We start from the raw sequence: 25524 nt of genomic DNA, 5'->3' as shown, positions 1-25524 counted from the left end.
GATGTGCAGCATTCGATTAGTAATGGGTCTGATCTAATTTCAAGCTTCTTCGATTTATAATCGCATTCAAAATAAAATTCAATTTTCCGTATTAAACAATTCTTTGGAAATAAGAAATAATACATTCTACATACGAATGTATTTTCAAAGAAATACGTGAGTAACAATTATTATTTATTATAACGCAAATTTATGTATAATTTAAAATGATTTAAAGAATATTCCAAAAGTATGATTTTGAGGTTAATCTTTAAAATTAGAAGATTATTTCATAAAGGCAAATCATGTTTTATTATAATAAATTTTTTTATAATTTTTAAAAGCATGTATTTAGAAAACAAGAATAACTATTTTGAGTAATGCATTTACACATGCGTGGCTAGCTTGATTCTGTTCCTACTTTCCATCAGTCTCGAATCCGGTATATCCTCACTTCCTTTATCCCCACTGTATCTAACTGAGCGCGTGTGCAGTCGACGCGTCAATTATATCTGAATCGAAGACGATGTCTCATCCTAGTTATATTGCAAGGATGAAAGCATTCTGCATTTTCATTAATGAATTCGAATATTCAGATATGTTTGCACTATTTTTCATCAATATGATCATAAAATAATCATTATAATCAAATTTTAAATCTTAATAATAGATAATAATTGCTTCATTTTTATTGTATGTATGCACGTATTAATTATGTAATAAATTTTTAGTAATAATCCAGTTATTATCTTGTGAGTATTTATTAAAATTAGTAAATATTATATTTTTATATTTATTTTTTTATTTTTATTTTCTTTTTTTGTACATTCTTAATCTTTAATCTTTATTCGTTACTAAAATTTAATATAAATTAAATTAATTAAATATTTCCTTTTTAATTATTTTCCTAGTAACAATAATAATAATAATCTTTTATCTTTCATATTTCAGTCTTAAAGGAAAGAAGTCCAAAAATTCATCTATAATTAGCAGCAAGCTTATTGATTTTTCTATTTGAAAAAATAACGAAGTTATGATATAATTTTGCAGTATTTCGCACAGCAAGCTCACAATATATGTTGTTTTATCATTAACTGCGAGAAATGCGAAGATTACAAGCATAGGATTCCGCGATTTATGAATGATTTGGAGGAGTGAATGAACGGGGTCAACGCATGCGCGCCACGATCCAGATTCCATTCCCATTCCAATCTTGTCTCTATTCTCTTTTTCCTTCTGCTGCACTCCAATACTGTGAACAGCTGTAGAATAAAAGATTTTTTTTATAAAAAAATTTTTCTAATTGAGAAAATCTTTATCAAAGTTTCTCTACCATTATAGAAATGATATTAGTAAGAAAAAGAAAGCGTTTCTTTCATTATTATGAAAATATTTATATAACTACATGGAAAGCAATTCAACCCAAAGTAAATCAAGCTTTTTGGTTTTACGATTTTACTTCATGACAAATGTGAGTTTTCCAATCTGATAAGATCAAAATATTATGTTATTTTTTTTTACATACTTTTCGCTTAATTAAATCATCATTTTTTTAAAAATTTTATTTATTAAAGTTATAGATATAATATTAAATCAATAGTTTATATAATTTTCTTATAAACAAGAAAAAAAAGCATATAATTATTTTTGAAAACTCCATTTTCTGAAAATCATTATCTTTCAGACACAATTTTCTAAAAGATTTTCAAAATATTCATTTTCCTATAAAGAACAATTTTTTTACAATGAAAGTAAGATTTTAGTTATATCTACAAATTTAAAAATTAAAAAATTAAATTACTTTTCATTCTTTTATTATTATACAAATATATTTTTTTAATTATTATAGTATACTCTCGGAAAAGAGTATTTCTGATTCATATAATGCATAATAGCAAGTTATTTTTCGATATAAGCTGAAAATTATAAAATGACAAAAGTCAGTAAAATTATATGAATTCAATGTAGTAACATAACAATTGTAAAGATGTTGTCCAATTTATATATGAAAATTTTTTTTCCAATATAGTTTCAATAATGAAAGAAATGTGTAATTTTATTTTCGCATTTTTCTCAATAGTCTAAAAAAAAAGTAATTTAATAAGTAAAAATCGTTTCAATATTTGTGTAAAAAAGATAAAAAAATAAAACATTCTTGTCTATATGAATTTCATTATTCAAATTTCATGAATTTTTCTCTGTAAATTATAGTATTTTTAAAAATATTCTTTAATAATAAAATATACAAAAATGTAAAGCTTGTAATTTAAAAAAAATACTAAAAGAGAATTTTGTGATGAGAAAAATTATATCAAAAAAAAATAATATGATAATTAATAATAAAAATATATCGTGAGAAAATATATTAGTCAGTTTAATTCATTTATTTTTTTTTTTGCATACCTCCGCTATTCATTCTTAACTTTTATTGAAGATAGTTTGCTTTTACAAAACTGAATGAAAGGACAAGTATTTTTCGAAACAATTTTCTTTCTTCATCCATAATGATTAATCCAGATACCAATAATTTTATTGATAATCTAATTCTTTAATTTTTAAAATAATTCAAATATTATTATGTAATTCAAAATTTAAATAAAACCAAAATTATTTTTTTTTAAATAAAAAAGAAAAATAAATAATATTGTTTATTAGATATTTTAATAAATTAAGTTTTTATTTTATATATATGAACTAGTTTTTCTTTCTTTATTATATTTTGAGATATTTATGAAATACTTAATTCTCTTGCTATTTTATTTTCATTTCATACACTAATTTCATTATAATATTACAGTTAAGAAAAATTTTTTTTTAAAATACAAACTTTAACTATTATTTTAATTATAATCAAATATCAATTTTAATTTTTATAACTTTACAAAAATTAACAAATATGATAATATCATACATCTTAAGTATACAAACTAATTATTAATATAATTACTTTGATATACTTTCAAAGTTATGTTTATTTAAACATAACTAAAATAGTAAAATTTTTATGAAAAATTCGAGGAAATGATTAATTAAGCTAATATGAAATATGATATACAGTAATATAATTTAATGAGACTAGGTCATGATGAAGAATGCATCATAACATAACTATTAAAGAATTCTTCGCCTACATTAATTAAGAAGTTATTGTCAAATTGATAATGGCAGTATAGAGTAATCTTTTAATCATAATTGCAGCATTCTAATTAAACTTGATCTCACGATAATTAAATGAAAAAAATTTGAGAACGTTTCATACTACAATATGTTAATATGTACATTTTTTTATTATGTACGGAAATCAATCATTTTTTTGTTAAATTTTTTGTGAAAAAAAATATAGAATTAATTATAACTTGTATTTCGTTCATAATTATTAATATAAAAAATTATTATTAATATTATTAATATAATATAATATAATTATTATTAATATAAAGAAAAATGATTCTTATAAAAAGTATTAAATAAAAAAAATACCAATTAAAAATAGAATTTAATTTAAAATTATTTTAAAACTAATCTAAAAAATATATGTAATTTAATATATGTAATTTAATATTTCATTATAATATATGTATATATAAAATTATAACTATTATATTTAATTTATTATATTTAATAATAATTATAATATTAAATAATCAAATATGTTACCATTTTTTATTCTGCTTATTCTGCTTATGTTCTGTTTGAACATTTTATGTTCAAGAAAAACATTATAACTTTTTCCATTTGTGGCAATCTTCATCATAGTGACAAGAAATCGGTAATGGTGAGTACTAATTATAAGTTCGTGGACAAATTTCTTAACGGCGGTTAATGTTTCTTATTATTAGTTCTTATTTTCTTTTTGATGAATAAATATCTTCAGCCACAATAAATCGAATGATGAACATTCAACAGCAATCGTCTATAGATATAAAAAAAAAAAAATATCAGATATATTCTAACTAATTTTCAATTTTTTCACTTAAAAAGTAATAATATCGATGATCGATTGTCCTACAAATATCTGTCAAATATACAAAATTTATCCAATATCTGCAAAATTGCTATAGTTTTTCATAAGCTTTCGTTGTATAGCGATGAAACAAAATATTACGATAGAGCAACCTGAAACATTATTATATTTTCAATTTTAATTTGTAAAAATTAATATTATTTTTCAAAGAATTCAAATATTAGAAATACAGCTGAGAAAAATAAATATTAAATACATATTTAATAAAATTCAATAAAATTTGGGCATTTAAAACATAAAACATATAACATAATTATATATTAGAAGTACAGAAATATTAAGAAAATTATTATTTTTTTTGAAAATTATAAATTTAATTTAATTTGAATATTTAAATTAGAGTTTGATACTTACTTTACTTATTTATTAATTTCAATTTTAATTCATTATAATTGCAATAAATATTCTTATAATTAGGAATTATAAAGAACTTCTCTTGTTTAAAATTTTACGAAACAATTATAAATATTATTACTATATAATGAAAAAAACTACAAAAAAAACATTAAAAATCAATGAAATTTCGAATTATTATTGTTATGAATTTAGTAAAAAGAATAAAAATTTCATAATAAATTAAGAAAACTATTTTTTTTCGTAACAAAAAGCTGAACCGTATTTATTAATATATAGATATAATTAATTATATATAATCGTAAATTATTTCTATTATTGTTCATATTTAAAATAAGAATACTTTAGAAATTTTATAAGAATATTTATCTATAATTATTCATATTTTAAATAATTGAAAGAATACTTCGAAAGAATCTATTTTTCGATACATTTAACTAATGCCAATCGTCAATAAAACACTAGAATACTATTTAGTTACTAAATTTTGGTACTTTTAAATATTTGCATAAAAAGAAAATATTTAAAAAAAATATTAAAAAAATATCTAAATATTTTAAAACTATCTAAAATTGAATAATCATCTAATTTACATAAAAATTGTATTTAATATCAAAATTTAACATTTTTTAAAATGAATAAAAAATATATAAATCTAGAAATAATCCGATTTAAAAATTTTCAATTATGATTTAAAAAAATTAAAATTAAAAAATTAAAATAATTCAACATTTAAATAAATTTTTTTAAAATTCATCGATCATTGTATTTATAAAACGTTATTAATAATTATGAATAAAATCGTAATATAAAAGAAAAGAAGTTTCATTGTTTGCTCAATACTGCGCAGTTTGAAAGGAATAATTAAATGGAGCGGCTTATGTATAAAAAATAAAACCCTTTATATATTTAGTCAATCAGATCACTATACAATGGAAAGTTTCGTTAGGATTGGCTGAAAGGGAAGAGATACAAGTCAGTGTTCATAATAACTTTAAGTCCTATTCACATTGAGCATTTTGTAATGCATGACTGAATTTCTCATAGTGTTTCTAGACGCATGTTCAACAACGACACATAATGAAGAACAGTTACGAATAGTTGCAAAGCGTCCTATCATAAGTACGAATTTCTCGGAAGTGAACGAATCAGAAAAATCGGTCCAGAGAGTAGGACACATTTGCTATATAATCCTCCATATTGCGCAGCGATATAATGCAAACGTACAGTTTTATGGAATTTCTTAACGAAAGATGCGAATCAGCTACCAGTGGTTAGTAGCAGTGCTGCCTTGTTCAGTCTATATGATATATATGATTCTGCGTACACAAGCAGTCAGTGTGGTGCATTCGGAATAATAAAATCGTTGATTGTCGATTCTTCTAATCCGTGAGCAGTGTTGTGTAGTGTTGCGTGACGGTCGTGAACTTTTGCAAGATTATTCGAGAAGCTTGCAATCCGGAAGCACATTACGAAAGGAAAGGTTAAAAGGAAAGGTGGACGATCCTCCGCGAAAAGCCTCGGTAAAATGGCGGTGATCGGTACTCCGATTGGCGCTAAGCGATAGAAGAGGATCGCGCTCTATTCACGCTCGCTAAGTTTTGTTTTGATCTAGTTCGATATCTATTCTCACAGAAACCGGTCAATTCTTGTCATTTCAAATCATTCGGTTTGATTTCGTCGAATTCCATTTAGCATTGTGCGAAATTAAAACGGCGTCCCATTGACTGAAGATATATAATCTAGTCGAGGACGATCAAGGTGGTAAGAAACCACCGACGGAACGGTTTTCGACGGCCGTGATGCCGCATCGTTCCGACCTCGAATTTATCGAAAGGCCGAACGACAAGGACGACTCTATCAAATCCTTGTCGGCTTATCTATAGGTAAGTTTCGTGCCACGAGTGCATCTCTGCTTTCACCACTTTTATGTATTCTATAGTTCATTTTTTTATCGTTTTAACTCGTTATTCGGTATTATTTGTTATTTTCCAATATGATTTTTAAAATTATTCACAAGTATTTTATTTTTGTTATTATTTTATGATAGTCGCATACGCTTAAGTTAGGTTAGGCTCTAGAAATTGATGACTCTGCATCTTAACGAGAATCGAGGCTGTTTTCGTTCCTATTGTCCTTCTAACGGTCGGAACTTCTAGAACATTAAAATTTACATTGCAACTGTATTGTATTTTTCCTAGAAAATTCCTTTGTTTACGTTGCTTTTTTTCCTTTTATAATCGATTATATGTTTCCTTATACAGATTCATTTAAATAACTATTCGCGCCGTCGACAGTACGTTTTGTCACGATTTGTCATGCTTTCAAGGCTTATCATGAGGTTTACGACGTCATTGTGTTGTTCTTTTTACGAATGTTGTGTTATAATTAACTATGTTCTAAATTAAAATTTTTTTTAATTGATATAAATTTGTATGACCTATGCCGTTTTATTAGTAAATTTTTTTATTAAATAATAATTAAAAAAATTATCGATTCAAAGATATATATATATATATATATATATACATATATGCATATATATTAATAACAATGATTTTATTTTAGTATCTGCTTTAAAAAACCATATGGAAAAATTTTGTAATCAACATAAAAATGATAAAGTGTTTTCTTTTATTTCATATTATTTTATTATTTTATTAAAACATTTAATTTAATAATCTAATGAATTTTATGATTTATATGGAATAATGATTTCGTAATAAAGATAATTTTTTTCGCAATAATTTTATTTCGCAATATAAAAAAAATTTGTGAAATAATATATAAATTTTCTAGGAAATTATTAAATAATATTCAAGAATATGAATTAAATTTTTAAAATATATTATATTTTTTAAATATATTCCATTAATATTATTATATTTATTGATTTTGAAATTCGTTGTTCATATTAAATAAGATTGCATAAACATTATATAAGTTATATTCTTTTATTCTTGATTTAATAATCTTTAAAAAATTTTAACAGTCAAATATAGAATAAAATTTATTAATATTTAATAATTATAAAAATGATTTTATTTATTAAAAATATAATAATTAATATAAGAAAAAATTTTATTATAGATTAATAAATTAAATTATCATATTTACATTTAATGAAAATTATATTAATTATTTTTATTAAATATATTGTAAAATAATATTTCAGATTTTAAATTCTTGAAGAGAATCTATCTGTCAAAATGAAAATTGATCGCAATAGATTGAGAAAATATACATCAGAAGCGGTAAGTAATGTTTTAATCATATTTTCTAAAAAAAAAATATTATACAATATATGCTAATATGTTAATTTCTACATGATTTAAATAAATTTTTAGCCTGCAAAATGTCAGGCGCTTATAAACAAGTTGCGCTCATGCTCCCATGCAGAATTGCTAGAGGAGCTAAAGCAAATAGATGCATGGACTTTTGGTAAATGTGAATTATTTCATTGGGTCGATGTATTGGATCTTAGTGACAGCATTTTGGAAGAAGCTGCTGCTAAAAGCCCAGACAATCCATGGGAATTGGCTTGTGATCTTCCTCAAAATAGAGAAGTACAATTGCTATATAATTTTATTTTTTTTATAGACTATTATTCTTAAAAATATGTAAATATATTTATTCTATTACTTATAGGCAAAAGAACTTCTCCTTTGGGTTCTACATCTTACAACATTATTAATTGAACATTCATATTCACGACATTTATACAGCAGTATGGAACATCTAGTGACTTTATTATCAAGCTGTGACATGCATGTTGTCCTTGGTGTATTAAATATTCTCTACATGTTCAGTAAACGTAGCAATTTTATTGCACGTTTAAACAGTGACAAGAGGCAAGCGTTATTAAGTAGACTTACTCTTTTAGCAGAGGTAGGATATGTACATTAATTGATGTATGTTATATTAATATATAAAAAACTTATAAAAGTTCTAAATGCAATTTTTATATTTTAGAGTTGGGGAGGTAAAGAAAATGGATTTGGTTTAGCAGAATGTTGTAAAGAATATCCAGACAAGGTAACATAAATTCTATAAATAATTATAATTCTTAAAAAAATATATTGCATTTTTTTTTTAATTTTTTTAGCCACTTCCAGCAAGTGCCACAACATTGCATTTCGAATTTTATGCAGAAAATTCAACGACAGATTCAAATGCTACATCAAACATTGGCACAAAAAAATCTGGGCAGACGAATTTTGTAACATGTATACATATAGAAAATGTAGATAAACTGGGTAAAACACCAGCACAAATTATGAATGATTTGTTAAAAGTCAATAATGTACCCCAAGATCGACAGGTAAATTATATTTGTTTTAATATTAATTTTGATATGTATTTAATACTTAATGAATATAATTTAATATATATAATAATTTAATATATATAAATTATTATAATATATTTAATTATTTAATGAATGTATATATAAATATTTAGGTTTGTTATTTTTTTTTTTTTAGATTGCGTTATTTACACATATAAGATTAGCACACAGTTTTTCTGACTATAGAAGACGATTACAATGTGTGCACGCTCGGCTGCAGGCATTATCAATACTTGTATATAATAGTGAACTAGAAGAAAATGCACATAGTTTGCTGCATCCTGGACTTTTAGAAGAATTAGTTGAATTACTGGAACTTCCACATGCACATCTTGTTGAATTACGTGCTGCTGCTTTAAGAACTCTTACAAGTATCATTCATTTAGATCGCAATCCACATTTTCCAAAGTAAGAAAAAATATTATGCTAAAATTATAATTTTTCTGATATTTTTTACGAAATTTTGTTATCATTAATTTTTTGACTTATTGATTCATTTTAATTTATTTTAGAAAACCTAGTTCAAGATTAAATATGATAATCGACGTCACTGGAGCCAATTCATATCATGGATTTTTTCCTGTATTAATTCGAACTTGTATTTCAACATTGATTTCTCCTCAACCTGAAGGACAACCATTTCCTTTATCACTTGCAACAGCTTTATTTAGCTTTCTTTACCATCTTTCGAGTTATGAAGCAGGATGTGAAGCACTTGTTAGTTGTGGAATGATGGAAAGTTTGTTAAAAATCATGAATTGGCCTGGTAGCGAGTTTGAACATTTGACGGTAAAATTTTTTACAATTTCATTATATATTTAATTTCATAAAATACTTCCGTATTTAATTTTAATTTCTTATTTATAGTTTGTAACAAGGGCAGTTCGTGTTATAGACTTAATAACAAATATAGATATGCAAGGATTTCAAGCTCATGGTGGTTTAGCCAGTTTTATTAATCGTCTTGATATGGAAGTAAATGTTTGTAGAAAAGAACAACCATTTGAAATAGAACCGATACATTATCAAGATAATTCTCAGGCCACTCGTGAAAGATCAATGGATCGTGATGAAAGTTCTACGTCTTCACGAGCTTTTGATGAGCGTGAAGAATCATCTAATCCTATGGAATTTTCGGAAGATGAGAATATGAGTTCCAAAACCGATGATAAAAATGAACAAATACCAGACTATTCAGCTGGAAAAACTGGAAAAACTTGTCTACCACAGCGAGTTACGCTTTTAAAAGCGTTATTAAATTTTATTAAAAAAATTATTCAAGATCCTACATTTTCTGATAGTATTAGACATGTTATGGAGGGTACTTTACCTTCTTCTTTGAGACACATTATCAGTAATTCAGAATATTATGGTCCTTCTTTGTTCCTTATTGCAACGGATGCTGTAACAGTATATGTTTTCCAAGAGCCATCTTTATTATCTTCTTTACAGGATAATGGATTAACTGATCTTGTATTGCATGCTTTACTAATTAAAGAAGTAATTAACTTGTTAATTTATTTTAAAAAATATAATGTATAATATATTAATAAAAATGATAATATTTATTGATATAATATTTGTATTTACAGATTCCTGCTAGTAGAGAAGTTCTAGGATCACTGCCTAATGTATTTAGTGCTTTGTGTTTAAATCAGCGTGGACTAGAATCATTTGTAAAACGACGCCCTTTCGAACGCTTATTTAAAGTATTATTATCGCCACTTTATCTGCCTGCAATGAATCGACGTCGTAGCACAGATCCTTTAGGTGATACTGCTTCAAATTTGGGTAATGCAATGGATGAATTAATGCGACATCAGCCAAGTTTGAAGGTTGATGCAATTGCTGCTGTTATAAAGGTATTATATATATATATATTTTTTTTTTTTTTGATACACATAATATATTTTAAATATAATTTCACACAATATTTGTTGAATCTAAAATCAAAGACGAATAATAAGTAATAGCAATAAATATATATTATTCATATTAATATTTATATATTTTATTTTTGTATATAGTTATTAGAAGAACTTTGTGTACTGGGTTGTGATCCTCGTTATATATGCTTGCAAGCTGAAGATAAATTCGATAATTCTCAATCAAATACTACTTCTGGAAATCGTCAATCTTCTGGACAATCTGTTGGAGTTGGAGTTGGAGATTCTGGTGCAGGAGGAGGAGGTGGTAGTGGAAGTAGTAGCGACGAAGAAGAAGAGGACGAAGAAGAAGCTAGTACAAGTTCTCATCCACAACGTGAAGAACAATGTTCATCATCCACTGCTCAACCAGTTCCACCACCTCAACCTAGAGAGAAAACTCCAATAGCTTTAATGGAATATATACAAAATGTTACAAAATTCGTTGATGCTATTCTCAGTAATAATTCGACGGATGATCATTGTAGAGAATTTGTTGCCCAAAAAGGTCTCGTACCATTATTGTCAATTTTAGGATTACCCAATCTTCCAGTGGATCATTCAGTTGCCCAAACGGCACAAGCTGTAGCTACAGTTTGTAAAAGTATTTTAAATCTCGCACATGAACCATTAGTTCTTAAAACTGGTCTGTCTCAGTTGAATGAAGTTTTGAATTTGCTAAAACCATTATACAATTACATGGAAGCTCCAGGAGGATCTGTTTTATTACATGAACTTGTCAATGCTCCGAATCTAGAAACAGCTTTTACTAGTGATACGGCAACACCTTTACTTCATGCTATGAATGCTGCTTACGGATATATAATAATGTTTGCACAAGTGTGCCGTACCAGTCAAAGTGAAATCAGAAACTTGGCTATGAATCATTGGGGCTCTGAGCTTGGTTTGACTGTTCTGAAAGGTTTATCAGAACTGTACACAGCTCTGATCTGGGAAAGCACAGCCTTATTAGCACTTACCACGGAAGATTTTATTCCGGCTGGTTGTGATTTTGGAAAAGAAGATATGGATAAACTTATACGTCCTGAATCAACAAATGAAGGTGAAAGTACTAGTTGGTCTGGTGCTACATCTACAGATATGGGAAGTAATGGGATGACTACAGCTATGGAAGCTTTAAGCACTGATCCGCCTCCTATACCTATGGAAGTAGACGAAAAACCAAGTGTTAGTACAGGAAGAATATCTCCAAACTCTCATCGACTTACATATCCTAAACATTTGTTGGGACTTACATCTAAAATGGGCAGAGCTTTAGCAGAACTCTTTGCTATACTTGTAAAGGTAAGTAAGAGATTATTCAAATTTTAAAATATATTTTCATTTCTAATTTTAATATTTAAATTTATTCAGCTTTGCATGGGCTCTCCAATTAGACAACGTAGAGGACAACAGATGCCTCCAATACCAGCCCTACCTTCACAAGCGTCTAGAAGTGTAGCAACTGCTTTAAATTGTGTATTAATTCGCGGATTATCATGGGATAAATTACCACCATCGACAGTACCAAAACTTCAAGTAACCTTTTTGATGTGCACTCTAAGTTTTGTATCTCCTGCACTATTTGATGAAAAGGGATATCCATTTCATTTAATGCTTCAAAAGTTCGTTAAACTCGGCGGACAAAATGCATTTTTCGCGTAAGTAAATTTAATAATGATATTAAGAAATATAATTTTTTAAATCCTTAATAATTCATTTTTTATTTCGAATAATATTTTTATATATTTTTAGTGCTTTTCATTGGGTATTATCTGGAGGAGGACAGTTTCCGTTATCTGAAGGATTAGAGCATCCAAATTTACCTGATTGTACTGGAGAATTCTTAGATGGTTGGTTGATGATTTTAGAGAAAATGGTGAATCCTAAAACTCTTCTTGATTCTCCATATGTTGTTTCTTCAAAATGTACTGGAATATACAAAGTATATGAAACATTTGATCCTATAAAATATCTTACGGATATTCATAAGGTTTGTTTCAAAACGAAATAAATAATATTTTATGTTATTGATTATATTTACATTTTTTATCAATTATAGGAAGCTTTTGAGGCAGTGATGTTAATGTGGGGAAAGAAACCTTTAAAAAATTATGGAGTTCATATGACAGAACTTATTTTATCCATCCTAAGACATATTTTACGAAGTGAGCAGATCATAAAGGTATACATATTTTATATCTATGCAAAATATGTAGAATTAAATATCTTTATGTACAAATCTTTACGAAAAAAAAAAAAAAAACAAATTTTTTTAAAATTAATTTCTTTATAGGAACATGCTGAAAAAGAAGAAAATAATGAAGGAGGTATTAGTGGTAGTACTAGTGGAACTAGTGGAATTGGAAGGGGTGGAACAATATCCGATCGCAGAGAAGAACCAGAAGCAGATGTAAATCCAGAACATCTAAGACAGTTAATGGATATGGGTTTCAGTAGAGCTCATTGTATAGAAGCTTTGCTTCATACATTGACAGTTGAACAAGCTACTGATTATTTGTTAACTAATCCTGCTACTCTACGTCGATCAGATGTGCCAGCAGGTGATGTAAGCGGACAAGACTTAATAATGGATTTAGAATTGGTAGACGATGATCAAATAATGCATGCCATAGCGATGTCGCTTGGAGAAACGGCGGAAACGCGAAATGTTTTCAGCACAGAAGAATCCAGTTCACGTGAGGCTACTACCATAACTGAAAGCATAGATAAATTTACACAAAATGCTTTAAGTCAATGTTTAAATTTATTGGATCTCATGCCTGATACTGTATACAGAATTTGCGATTTATTAGTTGCTATCGCTAAAAGAAACGGAGATGAATGGCGTGATAATATGTTACGACAACTTATGAAAGAAATTGGTGGTTTAGTAGATTATTTAATCGAAGTTGCTGAAAGTCAAGATCCGAATGCTGGAGTAAAATTAGTAGAATGTAAAGAAGCTAATAAAGTTACTGGACGTATTTATCTATATACAATGTTCTTTGAGGGAACATTCCAAGAAATGCGAGTGCCCTGTGCTCAAATCGTAGAAGAATATGCTATTTTAAATAAACTCGTACGTTTATTAGTTGTAAGTGAGGGTCCGTTAACTGCAAGTAAAAGTAAAATTGTCAAAGAAGGTAATAAAGATACATCTACGAAAACTAGAAAATGGCTTGCACCTTTGTTATTGCTGATAGAACGTTTAGAAAAAGTAGCGGTACTGACAAAGAGAAAGGAATTAATGTATAAAGTAACAACCAGGATGTGGAAATGGTTCGATCTCAGCACCGGAAAATGGAATTTATATTCTCCAGTAAATAATCGAATAATTAATGATGCATATTGGGCTGGCGAGTCTAGTACTAGAGTAACATGTAACAGGCGACGATATGTAATTAATTTTTCATGTATGACTCAAGTTAATGAAGAAACTGGTAATAGAAGACCTATCACGATGGGCTTTAAACTACATACCGGAAATGAAGATGGTGGATCAGGTTCTGATACAAATATGGACACTGACGAAAATCGAATAGAAGATAAACGGAATACAGTTTTGCAAGGATTAGATCCTAGCATGGCTCCAAGTATCATACGCGCTTGTGTGAGGTTGATGGCTATTCCAGTAGATCGAGATGCTTTACATGCAGCTATGAAAGTTTGTTTGAGACTTACAAGAGATTATGAAAATGCTGAAATATTTGTTCGTGAGGGTGGTGTGAAACTTCTTCTAGAAATGTCTCAAGCAAGCAGTTTCATTGGATGCATAACTTTAAGTACTCTTTTAATAAGGCATGCTTTAGAAGAACCATGTACTCTTCGATTAGCCATGGAAAAAGTAATTCGTAGTCGTACTCAAGGTAATATTCCTCCAGCTTGCAAAGAAATCTTATTTATGACACGTCAGATTAATAGCGCTGTATGTCGCAATCCGGAAGTTTATAGAGAAGTTTGTGAAAACATTTTAAGAGTAGATATTCGTCTATTAGGAAAAGAGGATGATGATAATAGATTAATTGTCAAGGCACTTCCACCAAGTCACTCATCAGTAATGCCTATGGTAGAGAAAGCTTCAATATCTGTTGTAAAAGATCTTCTGAATGCTCTTATAAAACCTATGCCAGTTATCTCTGATGAAAAGTCTTCTACACCAACAAGGAGTCCAGAAAAGAAGACATCTTATTCTAATGTTGGAAGTTCATCTTCTCGACGAGATGTTCTTAGAAATAATGCAACAACATCAAATGATACTCTTGATGATGAGGATCAAGTTTCTCAAATAATACCAATGAAAATTTATCCAGATAATAGCAACAACAGTAAAGTGGAACCAGAAGAAGCAGAAAAACCTTTATTAACAAAATCTGCTATTTTGAAGATACTTGCAGAAGCCGTTCGCTCATATAGTGCGGTCGCAAGTTTGATTACAGAGCATGCATATCGAGCCGGACAAAGTGAAATGGTTCCTGAATACACAACAGCTCTTGCTTTTCTTTTGGATAAGCTTTTACCAATGTCACCAGAAAATTCAAGTGACAAACAATGCAGCAGTATGGCGAGAATGTTGATAGCTGCTATTGCTTCCTGTAATCATTCTCCAGATGTTCAAACAACTTTAGTAACTGAAGTAAAAGCAGCTTTAACAAGAACTCTAGCTCTTCCTGAAAGTTCTGAGAAACATGCACAAATTCAATTATTAGTTGGATTAATCTCTACCATGATTGATAGTTGTCCACCAACTTCTTACAATCAATTGAGGACCTCCTTGAAGATGCATCAGTACAACAATGTTAACTATATTGTAAGAATCATGTTGAGAAAAGGAATAATTACAGATTTAGCAAAAATTCCACATAGTCTGGATTTATCAAGTCCAAATATGGCTGCTACTATCAATGCTGCTTTAAAACCATTGGAAACGCTTTCACGAATTATAAATCAACCAATGCCAGGTGCTATTAATAACAAATTTACAAAACCAAAAAGTAGAACAGTTCAAGAAGAGCCTATTGGAGAACAAACAGGAACTACAACATCAGAAGCTACACATGCTGTTGGTGAAGAAACAAACGAAGATGCAGAGAATACAGAACACGATATATCTGTTACTGCGGAAAGTCTTGAACCTACTTCGGAAAGTCAAGTACACGAAGACGAAGCTGCTTTAGAAGACATTATGGATCAACTGCTTGAAAGGTAACCATATATAATGTTTTATATTTTTTAAATTTTCTTTTTTGAAATATTAATTGAATTAATAATATAAAAATTTTAATAAATATATATATACATATTTTTAAATTTGTATAAGCTACTGTACTTATAGTCAAGTAGTGTACTATTTTCCAGGGACGGGCCGGGCGTGACGGAAGATCAATCTTCTCGACCACATAGACCAATGGACATTGATGAAGAAAGTCTTGCAATAAGAGATGGAGAAGCTGATTTTGATCCAACTCGAGATGCTACGGTAAGAATATTTTATATTAATTATTTTATTTATTTTTTTTTATAAGTCAAAATATTTAAAATATAGTGATTTTTAATATATTTAATTTTTATTTTATGAAATTATATTTTTTAGGAGGATTTAATGAGTTCTGATTCGGATTCTGATAGTAACCCATCTGATGATAATGAAGATGAAGTGCAAGATGATGAAGATGAAGAAGAAGAAGAAGAAGATGATGGTAACTTTATTATGTTATATATAATAGAAATATTTATTTAATTAAATTATATTAATATTAAAATTTTATTTATTAGGAGAAGAAAATGAAGAAGAAGAGGAAGAAGAAGAAGAAGGATCCTCAAATTATGAAGAAGACGGAATTGAATTCTACGAAGATGTAGGAGAAAGTGGTGTATTCAGAATGATTCCATCAACAGATCGTGATGGTAGTAGTGTCGTAATGATTCGACATAATATAGATAATCAAGACAACGTGAATTCTTCAACTACAGTTACACCACGATCTAGTCTTCCATGGAGTACAACGTTTCCTCTTCCTTTGGGACTATTTGAAAATCCTCCATCAATTTCTGAAAGTAGTGGTGAGCCTGAAATTATGATAATAATAATATCAAAAAATAATAAATAATTATATTATAATTGATATTTAATTATAATATAAATTGATTCCTTTATTTGCAGGTATTAATTCCCATTCGTTGCTAATACCACAGGGAGGTTTAGATGCTACTAATACGAGAGGTCAGAGAGCTGTACGACCGCGAAGATATCAATATCTTCAATTACCAAATCCACGAAATCCAAATCCACCTGTAATATTGCAAAGGTAAATTAATTCAAATTGAATACATTAATTATATTTATATAAATTTAAATTTAAAAATATATAAATTTTATATATATAATATATAAAAAAATATATTTTTATATATATAAAAAATATAAATACATAAAAAATAATTAGAAATTTTTTAATTATATAAAATATAATTAAATAATTTAATTTCATACATTAAATTTTTATAAAATAATATATATATTGTATTTGCAATCAATAGACTTTTAGGTCCAGCTGCACAAGCAATTCCATTATCTGCCAGTCAGGTTTTGGCTTCCAGTTTTCGAGATACACGCGTTGTAGTAATGGATAATGGCGTTGGAATATTAACAAATCAAGAAGAAGAACAAATAGATTTTGTGGTTTGTAGATTATGATTTTTATTAATTAATTTATTTTTATATTAATTTATTTTTTCTTCATTAATAACAATTTTTTTAGGATCAATCTGGCTATCTTTTCGGATCTAGTCTTGCAACTACAGTAAATAATACTCCTACTGCTTTACATTGGTGGATTGAAGAAAGCAAATTATTAGATGGAGACTCCCAGACGGATTGCTGTGTCGGTAAATATCAATATTAAAGATATTGATAAATTTAAAAAAAAAGGAAAAGGATTTTGGAAAAATAAAATAATTTGTTTTTGTTAAAGGTGTTGTACATAAACTAATTCCTGGATTGGAAAAACGTAGAAATGCAGAATTGGGAGAACGACGTGAAAGACGTAAAATGCAATACGCTTCTGAGAAAAAAAGTGAAAAAGACAACAAAGATGGAAAAGATCATTTAAATAATACAGAATGTATATTGATTATTATTATAATTAATTATTTCAGTTGTATTACATTTTACAAATAGCTATATACGCTTATTTATAATTATATTTTTTAGCTGGTTCTTCTACTATAATATCTATGGATGAACAAATATCAACTGCATCAACATCACAAAGAGAAGAAACGAATAATTTTGTTCCTAGATTTGAAACTTGCGTGGAAACAACTCGATTAGAACGCACGCTTGACGAAGATATAATTGGTACAATTATCAAACATTTATATTAGCCAAAATTTAAACAAAAATTAAATTATTAAATAAAATTAAAATTTTGATCATATCAATTTTTAGATGTAACTGGTGAGATGGATGCAACCATTCAAGAAGATGAAGAACGACCACCACCTCCCCCACCAGAAGAACAACCAACAGAACCTAGAGATCCTAGAATAAGCAATCGAAATCCAACTTTAGAACTTGCTGAAAGTATAGTGGATTCTGTACTTGGACCTTGCGCATCTGAAGCAAGCAGATTAAGTAATTTAATTTTTAAAATTATTTTTTATTATTATTAATTTCTTTTTTCAACACAGAAACTTTTTAACAATGTGAATTAATTATACTATAATTAATTACAGGACAATCTGAACGTACCGTTGAAGGATCTAATACTAATGAAACATCTAGTCGACCTAATACGTCCATAGTTGTTGATTTCAGTCAAGAACCTAATGAAGATTTATTAAGAGAAAGTGATTCATCTGAATGGATAAGAATTCTTACGGATGACAGTCAATCAAATGTTGAACGAAAGTGAATATCTTTATATATATATATATATATAATTAACTAAATTTAATTCATTTAATCAATTAATTAAAAATTAAGTTTATTAATTTAACATATTCTTGATACAGTGCGAATATCCTCAATCAAGTACCTACCACTTCCGCGTCGGAAAATATTAATCCAGAAATATCAGAACAACAACAGCAACAGCAACAACAACCATCTCTACAACAGCAGCAACAACAAGAGCCACAACAGTCACAAGAACAATCGCAGCGACAACAACAAAACCAACAATCTCAAGAACAACAATTACCGGATGGCGTAGATCCTTCTTTCTTAGCTGCATTACCCGAAGATATGCGTGACGAAGTTATTGCTGAGCAACTGAGGTATTTATCATACTACTATTTATATAATAAAAGAAATTGAGTAGAAATAAATTTCTACTCAATTCTATTTCTAATTCATTGATTCTAATTTTTGCAATTTTCATAGACTTCAACGAATTCGACAACGAGCACAGGCAACTGTAGTCGAAGAATTAACAGGGCCAGTTGAAGTTAATCCTGAATTTTTAGCTGCTTTACCTCCAGCAATACAAGAAGAAGTTCTTGCACAACAACGATTGGAACAACAACGTCACGCAGCCGCAAGTGCCAATCCAGAAGATCCAGTTGACGCAGCTGCATTCTTCCAAAATTTACAACCTTCTCTTCGACAAGCGGTCAGTCAAGAAGTCATAACTTTTATTCATATTTTATTCATATTTTTTTTATTGAAACATTTCTAATGTTTTGTTTTTATTTTTCTTTTTTTATTAAAATATTTAATAATATATAATTTTCTATTTTTCTTATATATACAGATTTTAACTGATATGGAAGAATCGCAAATATCCGTTCTTCCACCAGATTTAGCTCAAGAAGCTCAAAATCTTCGAAGAGAATGGGAAGCTCGAAATAGACATATAATGCAAGATCGATTTCTTAATCACGTTAGTCAAGGAAATGCCGCCTTATCTAGTATATTGCGAAATTCTGGAAGAGGTAAATGACAAATATCATATATTTATATTTGAAATATTTAATTACAAAACATTAATAATTAAACGTAAAATAATAGGTAGAGGTGGCGGTACGCGTTATGCGATTCATACAGTAGCACAAAGAGGATGGCAACCATGGACAAATGGTGATCCTAGTATAACGCATCATGGAGCGGGTCTACGACTCAGAGGCAGACAATTATTGGATCATGAGTCGATGGCTTGCGTATTGGTATTACTGTTTGTTGATGAACCAAAAATTAATACATTAAGGCTTCATAGAGTTATCAGGAATCTTTGCTATCACGGTAGCACAAGGGAATGGGTAGTTAGAGCCTTACTAAGTATCATGGAAAGAAGTAATGATGAAAATAAAGATATAGCCATGGACTTTGGTGGAAAAATCAGAAGGAAAAGTTTAGTGCCCATGATGCATCACGATTATTGGTAAAATATTTTATTTTTTAAAGACAAATATCATATTTTATATAATTATATTGTGTATATATCAAATCTTTTAATTTTTTTCTTTTAGTGCTCCTAAAATTTTTGATCAAAGAAGCAATGCACAGTCATGGTTAAACATCAGTATTGATGCTGCGCTTGGATGCAGAGCAAATGTTTTCCATATTATTAGACATGGAGGCAAAAAATCAGAAAGACAAGGCAGTAGTATCGCCATCCATCCTCAAGCAGCTCCTACAGTATGCAGGTAAATTAATTAAATTATTTATATGTATGTCTAAAAAAAATATAAATGTATTTTAAAGACAATCTATATATTTTACAAAGAATTTTTAAATAATTTAATTAATTTAACTGCATTTTTTGTAGGCATACATTAGAGTTATTAATATCATTGGCTAAAGGCTTTCCTGGTTACTTTGTACCAATCAAGTCTAAAGAATCAGATGAAAAAGAAAATAATAAAGAAAAAGATTCAAGTAACAAAGAAGAAGTCGGTTCGAAAAGTAAATCCACATCAAAACCAGGAAAAAGTGATCAACCTGATTTTTGGGATATGTTATTGAAACTTGATTCATGTGCTTCGAAAAAAGGAAAATCAGTTGCTAGATCACACTCAAATTCAAATTTAGGAAATGATACGGAACATAATATCACAACTTTTGAGTCATCCGCTTTCGGTCAATTAATTTCAATGCTAAATTGGTCGGTTATTAAACGTAGCAGTCAATTAACGGACAAAGTGTTGAAATTGTTGTCTTTAATTTCAATCGGATTAACGGAAGTGAATCCGTATCGTAGACAAGAAGGAAATAAGAATAAAAGAACAGATGTGAATAAAGAACAAAGCATTGCTGCACCAGAAGAACATCTTAAATTGGCTGTGCAAGTATTGACGAGTAAGAGTTGCTCTGAAGAAGGACTTGAAGATGCAACAGCTTTGTTGCTTAATTTATCTCATTGTCCTGATCCTACTAGACAATTGGTAATTGCTTAAGTTCTATTTATATACATTTAATATTTATATATTTAAAAAATTTAAAAAATTATTAATTTGATAAAATAATTTTTACAGATATTAAAATTACTCTTAGAAGGTGCCATGGAATTGGCTAATGTTGTTTGTGAACACATTAAAGATTTATTAATGGAGTTAAAAGTTTTGAATCGTGAACTTAGACGAAATTCTATCGAAGAGCAACCATCAACTAGTACTGGAGGTTCTCGTTGGGTTCTTTTAGATAGGTATGCTTTTTGAATTATATACAAATACACAAATACTATCTTTTTCATGTTTTTTTATTTTTTTTATTTTTTTTTTTTTTTTTTTTTTATACATCAATATAATAATTTATTATAGATTTACCAACGAGAGTGTAGTTATTACTGCACCAAGTAAAGTTAAAGCCGGCAGCGATCTTCAATTACCATCGATGGCTGCCCTTGTTAGCAAAACTTCTAGTCAGGCATTCTTCTTAAGAATACTTAAAGTGATTGTACAAATAAGGGAAGCTGTACGTTTAGCAAATAATAAAAAAACATGTATGTTTAATATTTCATTATTTCTGTCACTGAAATATTAATATAAAACAGAAAATAAAATAAATTATAATATTTTTTTTCAGCCACTCAAAGTTCCGAAAGTTCTGTAGACACTGAAAATACTAACCAAGCTTCAGAATCAGGTAATTTAAAGCTTTATATTTTTATAAACATTGTTTAATTTTCATAGTTATTAAATAATATTTGTAATTTACAATTTATAGGTGAAGACAAGCTTCCATTATTAAGTGAAAGTTTAGTACTAGATCATCTGTGGGAAACACTCAGTGCTTGTTTATTAGAATTGGAATATACTCCAGATCAACATGCAGTTTTAGTATTGCAAGTAAATATTATAAATTTTATATTTTCATTTAATTTCTTATTAGCCAATTGCACATGATGAATTATATTTTATAGCCTGCGGTAGAAGCATTTTTCCTAGTACATTCATCATCGAGTACTTCTCGTGATCGTCATCTAAGTACAAGTACGGAAAATCGCGAAGTAGTTCCTGATCTAACACCTGTTTCACCAATTTACTCAGATAATGAAGGAACATCCCAATCAGAAGCTACTATTAATACTTCTTGGGATATACAACCTACACCACAGAAGACGTTACCACCGGACCAACTCAAGTTCCTTAAATTTGCAGGTACATTATTATATTAAAATATCAAAATATCATACATAACATCATACATACATTTAATAGAATATTATATAATATTCAAACGTATAAATTCATATTTATTACGTTTTACATATTACAGAAACGCACAGAACTGTTTTAAATCAAATTCTTCGTCAAACAACCACACATTTAGCAGATGGACCATTCTCTGTGTTAGTGGATCACACAAGAGTTCTTGATTTTGACGTAAAAAGACGATATTTCCGAACAGAATTAGAACGAATGGATGAAGGTATTCGAAGAGAAGAATTGGCAGTACATGTTCGTAGGAATAATGTATTTGAAGATTCATTTCGAGAACTTCATAGGCGTAATGCTGATGAATGGAAAAATCGTTTTTATATTGTTTTTGAAGGTACATAATATGCAATGATCATTAAAAAATATGTTAAGATATGAAGTCTATTTTGTTTTATTCTATTTTAAAATAATTTTAGGTGAAGAAGGGCAAGATGCTGGAGGATTACTTAGAGAGTGGTATGTTATTATTTCCAGAGAAATTTTTAATCCTATGTACGCACTGTTTACTGTAAGTCCTGGCGATCGAGTTACATATATGATAAACTCCTCTTCGCATTGTAATCCTAATCACTTATGTTATTATAAATTTGTCGGTCGAGTTATAGGTAAGTTTTTTATTTTATATTTTTAATGATATACAAAAAAACAAAAATAATTAATATTAATAATTGTTATCACAGCTAAAGCAATTTATGACAACAAATTATTAGAATGTTACTTCACGCGTAGTTTTTATAAACACATTTTGGGAATACTTGTGAAACATACAGACATGGAAAGTGAGGATTATAGTTTTTACAAAGGACTTGTATATCTCACAGAGCATAATATTGCTGATCTTGGATATGAATTAACTTTCTCTACAGAGGTAAATTAATAGATTAATAGAATTTTTAATTTTTATTTATATATTCATTTTTTTTTATTGTATATTGTGATTTTTTAATTGATTTTCTAGGTAAACGAATTTGGTGTAAATGATGTGCGTGACTTAATACCAAATGGACGTAATATCATTGTTACTGAGGAAACAAAATTAGAATATATTCGGCTCGTATGTCAAATGAAAATGACTGGAGCAATTCGTAAACAGTAAATAAAATAAAGATTAATTTTAATATCTTAATTTTCTTATAGATTTATAAAATAATTAATTTTCTTATAGATTTATAAAATATAATGTTTTTTTTTATTTGTTTACAGATTAAATGCGTTCCTAGAAGGTTTTTATGATATTATTCCCAAACGACTGATCTCTATATTCAATGAACAAGAACTTGAATTGTTAATTAGTGGCTTACCCAATGTAGATATTGAGGATCTTAAAGCTAATACTGAATATCATAAATATAATGCAAATTCTTTACAAGTATATAGCAAGATATTATTTTATTTAATAATATTTTTAAATTTGAATTTGAATTTATTAATAACAAATATTATTTATTTTATATTTAGATTCAATGGTTCTGGAGAGCATTACGAGGTTTCGATCAAGCAGATAGGGCTAAATTTTTGCAATTTGTTACTGGAACTTCAAAAGTGCCACTTCAAGGTTTCGCTGCTTTAGAAGGAATGAATGGTATACAAAAGTTCCAAATTCATCGTGAAGATAGATCGACAGATAGACTTCCGTCAGCACATACATGGTAAATATATATTATTTCATTCTAAATTTTTTAGAATTTAAATTTAACTTATAAAATTCGTTTCTAGTTTCAATCAGCTAGATCTACCAGTTTATGAAACATACGATAAGCTTCGCACGAATTTATTAAAAGCGATCCACGAATGCAGTGAAGGATTCGGTTTCGCCTAAATTTCTGCAAAGTTGAGCAAATTTTGCGTGATTTTGCATGAAAATCGAAGAGCGAAGACAAAAAAGAAAAGAGAAATGAGATATAAAAAACAACCAAAAATAACAAAGGGAAAAATGATTAAAATATTGATAAAACAAATGTAAAAGTACCGATTGATCTTCGCTCAAGATTTAGTATATAAACTTTTTACTTCGCTATATATACATATTAAAACTAAAGGCGTATGTATATACGTAAAATTAACGATGTAATTACCGATGTCTCGTCGCTAGAGTTTATTTTGTTGAACGATCTTTAAAAAAAATGAGGAGATGCAGAGCTTAAAGATAAATAATTCCTGATGGAAGGAAGACTTAAAAAAATCAGACACTTTAGTTAAGGATCTTAACAATTAAGAGATAATAAATAAGAATTCAATGTAATTCATCATTGGAAAAAAAGAAAAATAAGAGAGAATGCAGCGGGCTGAAATAAATGTAATATAATTGCGATTCAAAACCGCTCTACTCTTGAACAGATTCAGATATGGGGTAGGAAAGAAATCGGAAACGAGTTGTTGCCATGTCGAGAAGGCAAATGGAAAAGTTATAGAGAAGTGTGCCTGTATTCCGAGTATGTGTTTATTTCCTTATTATGCGTGAAAGAAAGCTGCCAGAAATTTAGAATACATGGATCTGAACATGAGATCAGAAAAAAAAGAAAAAGAAACGTGTTGTATGTAAGAGCGTGAATGGGTGTGTATGTAAAATGAACGAATGTGAAACAGAGTAATATTATTCAAGAAACCGATTAGACATGAGCCTAAATATGAGAAAAACATTTCACGATGTTATATCCTTAACGCCCGCAAGAAAAAAGAATAACGTATGGTTGTACACTATTAGTATTAATAATTATATTATTCTTAATCGATAGTAATAATCATTAATTAATATCGTTTTAATATTAATCATTTGAGAAATGTGATGTTAAAAAGGAAGTCATGTAATGTTTTTTTTCCTTTTTCTTTTTTTCCTCTGGATATAGCGCAAAATCACGTCCAATTCGCCAACTCTCCAATCTTTGAATATCCTTGAACTTCCTTTATTTCAACCTAAATGCTTCTTCTCTGGAGGAAACGTATAATGAGATTTTCATAATCGAACAGATGTTAATTTTTGTAAACACATCGAATAGGACAATATACGTTGAAAAAAGCATAGATCCATCGGACTCTTTTTCGCGATATTGTTAGGGAGTTATTGCTTAGGAATTCGCAAAATAAACTAAATGTTGTATTTCTTATAAAACGATTGCGTCTCTCTCTCTTTTTTTTTTAATTACACGAAGACACCTTGGTAGTATAGCATTTTAGTAAACGTTAAATCAATATGTATATATATATATGTATGTATATATATATATCATATATAT

The 25524-nt window shown here is 28.2% G+C and overlaps 1 protein-coding gene across 2 annotated transcripts; it reads left to right on the top strand.

Moving 5' to 3' along the window:
- Positions 1–5426: 5426 nt before the first annotated feature.
- Positions 5427–25400, top strand: LOC122714642 (E3 ubiquitin-protein ligase HUWE1). 2 transcript variants are annotated; one of them, XM_043936148.1, is made up of 43 exons: positions 5427–6243; positions 7533–7611; positions 7705–7923; positions 8006–8245; positions 8330–8392; positions 8463–8678; positions 8842–9113; positions 9218–9494; positions 9573–10205; positions 10298–10567; positions 10733–11935; positions 12005–12291; positions 12386–12623; positions 12693–12815; positions 12927–15835; positions 15989–16109; positions 16224–16329; positions 16406–16693; positions 16794–16938; positions 17171–17312; positions 17392–17518; positions 17605–17754; positions 17844–17990; positions 18081–18266; positions 18368–18542; positions 18647–18910; positions 19017–19245; positions 19387–19567; positions 19644–20013; positions 20102–20278; positions 20401–21016; positions 21107–21276; positions 21392–21573; positions 21657–21716; positions 21798–21919; positions 21994–22231; positions 22350–22625; positions 22708–22896; positions 22972–23159; positions 23250–23383; positions 23495–23660; positions 23750–23940; positions 24008–25400. In XM_043936148.1, exons 2-43 carry the CDS (start codon positions 7567–7569, stop codon positions 24108–24110), a joined length of 12438 nt encoding a protein of 4145 aa, XP_043792083.1. In that variant the 5' UTR covers positions 5427–6243; positions 7533–7566; the 3' UTR covers positions 24111–25400. The 2 variants fall into 2 exon arrangements, with proteins under 2 accessions (XP_043792083.1, XP_043792082.1); XM_043936147.1 differs by having other exon boundaries at positions 15974–16109.
- Positions 25401–25524: the final 124 nt, after the last annotated feature.

The sequence above is a fragment of the Apis laboriosa genome, unplaced genomic scaffold (assembly GCF_014066325.1).
Source record: "Apis laboriosa isolate Shangri-la unplaced genomic scaffold, ASM1406632v1 scaffold344_cov150, whole genome shotgun sequence".
In the NCBI taxonomy this organism is placed as follows: Eukaryota; Metazoa; Arthropoda; class Insecta; order Hymenoptera; family Apidae; genus Apis; species Apis laboriosa.
The sequence above is the reverse complement of the archived record's forward strand: the minus strand, read 5'-3'. Positions and strand labels throughout refer to the sequence as shown.

Bases quoted from the DNA above. Each gene is read 5' to 3' on its own strand.
- LOC122714642 (XM_043936147.1), top strand. From the start codon at position 7,567: ATGAAAATTGATCGCAATAGATTGAGAAAATATACATCAGAAGCG. The intron at 11,936-12,004 runs GTAAGTAAGAGA...AAATTTATTCAG, and splicing joins TCTTTGCTATACTTGTAAAG to CTTTGCATGGGCTCTCCAAT. The intron at 23,384-23,494 runs GTAAATAAAATA...ATTTGTTTACAG, and splicing joins ACTGGAGCAATTCGTAAACA to ATTAAATGCGTTCCTAGAAG.